The following is a 4,850-nucleotide window of genomic DNA, read 5'->3' as shown; positions in this document are numbered from 1 at the left end:
GGGGGGGGGGGGCTTTCCACCATTCAAGGGGCCAACGAGGGTAGGGGGTGGTTCTGGATAATATAATAGAAGATAAAACATAATAAAAAACTATATAATCGAAATTAATTTATGAACCCCGCCCCCACAATATTTTATTATCTTTGCCCCTTTTAGTACAATAGTCGGCTCCTATATAGGGGCTTAGAGAAAAAATTGTGGATTTTCTCAAATTTATGCGGGGGGGGGGGACTTCTTTTTAGGTTTGGTTTTAGACTTATTCCATAGAAACTTAAACAAACTTATGGACAGATAGACAGACATTGCCAGACAGGTGACAGTCAAATAGACAGCAGACATAGCAGGGTGTCAAAAAAAGACACAATTCTACTACCACTGGAATTGTAATTTCTTAAAGACACTCTGTAGACTGTAAAGTGTAGGTTCAAACTTCAAAGGGTTCAAAAGAATAAATTTCTGGGCTGAAAACTTTGCAAAGAAAAAATAACAATGAAATGCATTTTTTTGCAAAAGGATTGCAGAATTAAATAAAAATAATAATACCTGATCTCTTTTTAGACTAGTGGTCTCGGAGAGAGACAGAGTATGGCTAATCTTCATTCTTTCGGTCTCCATTTTAAAATTTTTTCAGTGTTTTTTTTCCACCAAAATATATTTGTGGAACACAATGGGTTGGTTGGTTGAATATCAGTGAGCCGGGGAGTGCATATTGAATTGTTTATACAGCAGGACTAATCCATGGCCCTGACGTTGGAGACTCTACGCTGTCTCTTCATTCCCTCGTTACAGTCTCCAGCAGCGGAGATCTCAACTCTAGTTTTCTAACTGCCCAAATATCAGGTTACATCTGAAAATATGAAACAGTTTAATTTCAATTTACATTTAAAATGAACTGAACATTTTTAGCACGGTATGAATGTTAATATTAAATATATGTGAAGGGTGTAAATACTAATTTTCTTCTGTGCAATTACATTAAGGTTTTTGTACTGTATTCACGTACAGCTCGCATGTACAAGCCCCAATCCAAATTTTTAGATGTACTTTTTTTTAAATATCTTGATATGTTTAACTATCTCCGTAGTTGAAGAAATCTAGAGCATGACTAACTAAAAGCTAGGCTCGGATTTTAAACCGTAAATTTAAACAAATTATTACTCTGAACACCTTTCCCTGCCTCCCTGTCTCTAAGATAGGGAAGATGGAAAAAATATTTTAAAATCATACCAAGTCCATTTATTAAATAAAAACATAGAAGTTTTTCTTCGAACTTTAAATGAAAAAAAAATGGCGGGAAAGAACAAAAAAACCGCGAAAAGTTTATTAAAGTGTAGAAGGGTCTCTGATTAATGGCCGAACTTGACCCAGATCTAACAATAAACATTCTAAAAGTCAATCCGATCCCATCCAAATCCTATTCATCCTAGAAAGCCCAAGGATTGCAAGTTAAATTAAAAAATTTTAAAAATGTAAAATTTTCTTGAAAATGTGTGAACCCATGAACTTTAATCAGCTCTGAATAATTTGAAATTGATGCTTTTTAGGATATTTTGAGCTTTAAACATTTTGTTCAAGGGGTAGGGAGGTAGGGGGGTGGGGAAGAGGTGTTAAACGTTAAAACAAAATGTTACTCCAAAAAAAAGACGTTATGCCGGGGGTGGAGAAGGATTTGACGATGATTAAAATACAAAAATTCAGATTTTAAATCCCATTACGACTTCCATTTAAAGTATACTCAGGCATGTACTAAAGGTACAGGAGGGATTGGAGAAAATCATAAAATATTCCAGTGGAATAAGAAGACACCGTTAGACTCAAGTTATGATTTTGAATAATCCAATATGCATGTAACAAATTGTGCATCATATTCCACAGTTTTAGGTCCAAAATTAGCAATATATGGGAAAGATGACTTAGCTGGGAGGATGAATGGGGGGGGGGTAAAATTGGCGCCGAATGACGATAAGGCATCATGGATTGTTTCTGCTAGAACAGGAAGTTAGATGATGAAAGTTCAAAAACAATCTAACTGTACTCCTATAATTATAAATTGAAAATTTACCCCCGCCCCCAATTCACCCCCTCCCCCCGGGAACAGATGTGAGCAGGAAGGGATGAGAAGGAGAATAGATTAAAATTAAGATAAGATAAAACTAGAAAACCCGAATTTTAAACAATTTCATAAAAACGTTGAATGTTGATGGAACAACTGTAATATTGTCAATGGTGATCATTTTTATTCAAAAATGTCGAAACTAATAATTATTTTGATAGGCGTCAAAGCTAATTTAAATATGTCCTGTAGGACCTGTCTATTCAATTCTAAATTCCGTTAAAACATTTTTGCAAATAAATATTTTGACGGATTATTTTCACCTTTGCAAATTAAGTCAATTGACCTGAAATGAGGAAGAAATGTTTAAATTGTATATTTATATGTGAACCGATGTCACTGCTTCAAAACCTAGAAAAGCCATTAATCTCAATTCAAACTGGACAGAGAGGATACCACGCAGGCAGTTCGACAAGTCAAGTATTTTTAGATTTATACAGCAGGCACACCGATAATTTAAGATTTTTAGATTTTAAGATCAGTCCGACAGATAATTTGAAGATTTTTAAGTCGTTTCCGCGTTTTTTTGTTGATAATATTCACCAAAATAAAAATTGTTGATAGTAGGAGTGGGACGGTGCTTCCCATTCCTGCCGGCGGTCTGGGGGGTTCATAACGGGACCTCTTTCAGATTTCTTTTCTTATAGTTCTTATAGAGCACCGGTCAGAATTATGAAAATTTATCCATTTAAAAATCATCCAAATAATGCGCGAAAATCGGTGTAGTAAAGTGATAATTAAACATTAATTATATTTGTGCACTTTACTTAAGTGTTTTGACCTTCTGCATAATAATCTATATATTTATATAAATTAATGAATTTTCCTAAAAGCAGGGGAAAGAAATTAACTCTGTTGGAGGTAAAGAGCTTTAATGTACATTGTACAATGCATACATACTGTTTTAAAGTAGAAAGTGTACAGAACGACCACTGAAGTAAATTTTGTCTCAATTTCTATATAAAATCTACATTTTTAATTTCAAAATATTTAAAAAGTAGCCACGACATTCAATGCAATAAAAACAACCTGTGCTCTGAATTACAAAATAAGAAAAGTACGCGGACCAACATAATAACCCTTTTTAATAGAAAGTCATTCTTTCCTTCCCCCCCCCCCCTGAATATTGAGAAGGTCTCCCTCCCCCCTTCTAGAAAATGTAAAAGGTCTATGATTATGAAAAATTAAGATGAAGGGGGGAGGGTTAATTAGCTTCAACTAATTAACTTGTATCTTCTAATTAGTAATTACTAATATTTAACCATAAGGCAGACCAGCATGTATGCATGTAAATTTTAATATGTCAAACCAAAAACTTCACGCAAGATGGAGGGGGGGGGGGGTCATAATGACAATTTTTGGGTTGAGCAAAAATAAACGAACAAAATTTTATGTTGAACTATTTTAAATTATGTCTACACATTAGCGGTTTCATCCCCCCACAACACTTTCCTAATAGATGGGGCGCAAGTCCCCCCACAAAAAAACTCCTATTGCGTCTTGATGATAATATAATTACAAGGATTAACTAAAAAATGTCAGAAAATGAATGAAGAATTGCGGAAAAAAGTATTTTATTATTTATTGAATTCCATATTTGCACTTTGCCCTTAACACGAAAAAAACTTTTAATTACAAGATAATACATTGGAAAAGCCTCAGAAACATTATAAATTATGAAAAGATAACAAAACATTATGTTTAACAAATACCTCAATTGATGAATAATTCTCAAATAAATCAGATAAAAACTATGTAAATATAGACCCCCCTGACATCAAACAATAATAATCCTCGAAAAAACCTGTTTATATTTGTACACAAATAATGCAGAATTTATTCAAAAGAGGAGCTACTGGTTTTTAAACATGGATCTATGAATACAAAATGGAAATAAATCTTTTCACAACATTAACCCTGTCATGTTTATTAAAATAAATTTTAAAAATGTTATACTTACATTGGTCACGAATGTACAAAATTGTCACCAATATTTATCATTCGAATATCAGATAATGTTTTTTTTTCACGGATTTAAGAAATGTTTTTTGGAAGGAAAATGTGTGGAACCTTCCTTGTCAGCGATTGATAGCTTACTAAAGTAGTTTAGTTATGAGAAGAACGCCGGTTTGTACCGTCCCGCCGCAATCATTCGTACCGCTCCGTCCGGTAGCCACAGCTCGCGCCGGGTTGGGGAGGGGGGCGGGGGGGATACCGGCATTTCGGAAAAACGAGAGTAGATACAATATATTAACATTGGGTCAGTCACTCAATCAATATTTGACAAATAAACCAATTTTTCTTTAGATTTTATCTAAATGTCGATGCATATAATTTAAGTCTAATTCAATTTAATGGTTTAATTTTTATGTCTAATTTTTTTAATTTGCAATAATTTAATAGAAAATATAAGATTAATTTTGCCAAGATTTTCGAGAAGATTAAAGATTAAAATATGACAATATCAAGGAATGATCCGTGAGGAAACATGAAGGATCATGAGGGAACATGAAGGATCATGAGGGTAAATGAATGATCATTAGAGTTAATGTAGGATCAAGGACTCTGACGGATCATAAAAATATCGAGATATACAGGTTTTGAATGTTCATTGATCATGAGTGGATAATTATGAAAAATCATGAGGGAACAAGAGAGTTCATGAATAATAATGAACTTTAACGATGTATCATGAAAAATCATGAGGGATTATGAAAACTCATGAGGGATTATAACG

The 4,850-nt window shown here is 33.6% G+C and overlaps 1 protein-coding gene across 3 annotated transcripts in view; it reads right to left on the bottom strand.

Annotated features, from left to right (window-relative positions):
* LOC111718227 (cytohesin-3) overlaps window positions 1–4,221 on the bottom strand; it is an 18,579-nt gene extending 14,358 nt beyond the window's left edge. For all 3 annotated transcript variants that reach the window (XM_023493766.1, XM_023493768.1, XM_023493767.1), the window contains exons 1-2: window positions 4,074–4,221; window positions 544–847 (exon numbers count right to left, since the gene is read on the bottom strand). In XM_023493766.1, coding sequence (XP_023349534.1) covers window positions 544–615 — 72 coding nt within the window. In that variant the 5' untranslated portion in view covers window positions 616–847; window positions 4,074–4,221. The remainder of the gene's footprint in view (window positions 1–543; window positions 848–4,073) is intronic.
* Window positions 4,222–4,850: the final 629 nt, after the last annotated feature.

Source organism: Eurytemora carolleeae, unplaced genomic scaffold, assembly GCF_000591075.1.
Source record: "Eurytemora carolleeae unplaced genomic scaffold, Eaff_2.0 scaffold407, whole genome shotgun sequence".
NCBI lineage: Eukaryota > Metazoa > Arthropoda > Copepoda > Calanoida > Temoridae > Eurytemora > Eurytemora carolleeae.
Note: the sequence above shows the minus strand (reverse complement) of the source record. Positions and strands in the feature narration are given on the sequence as shown.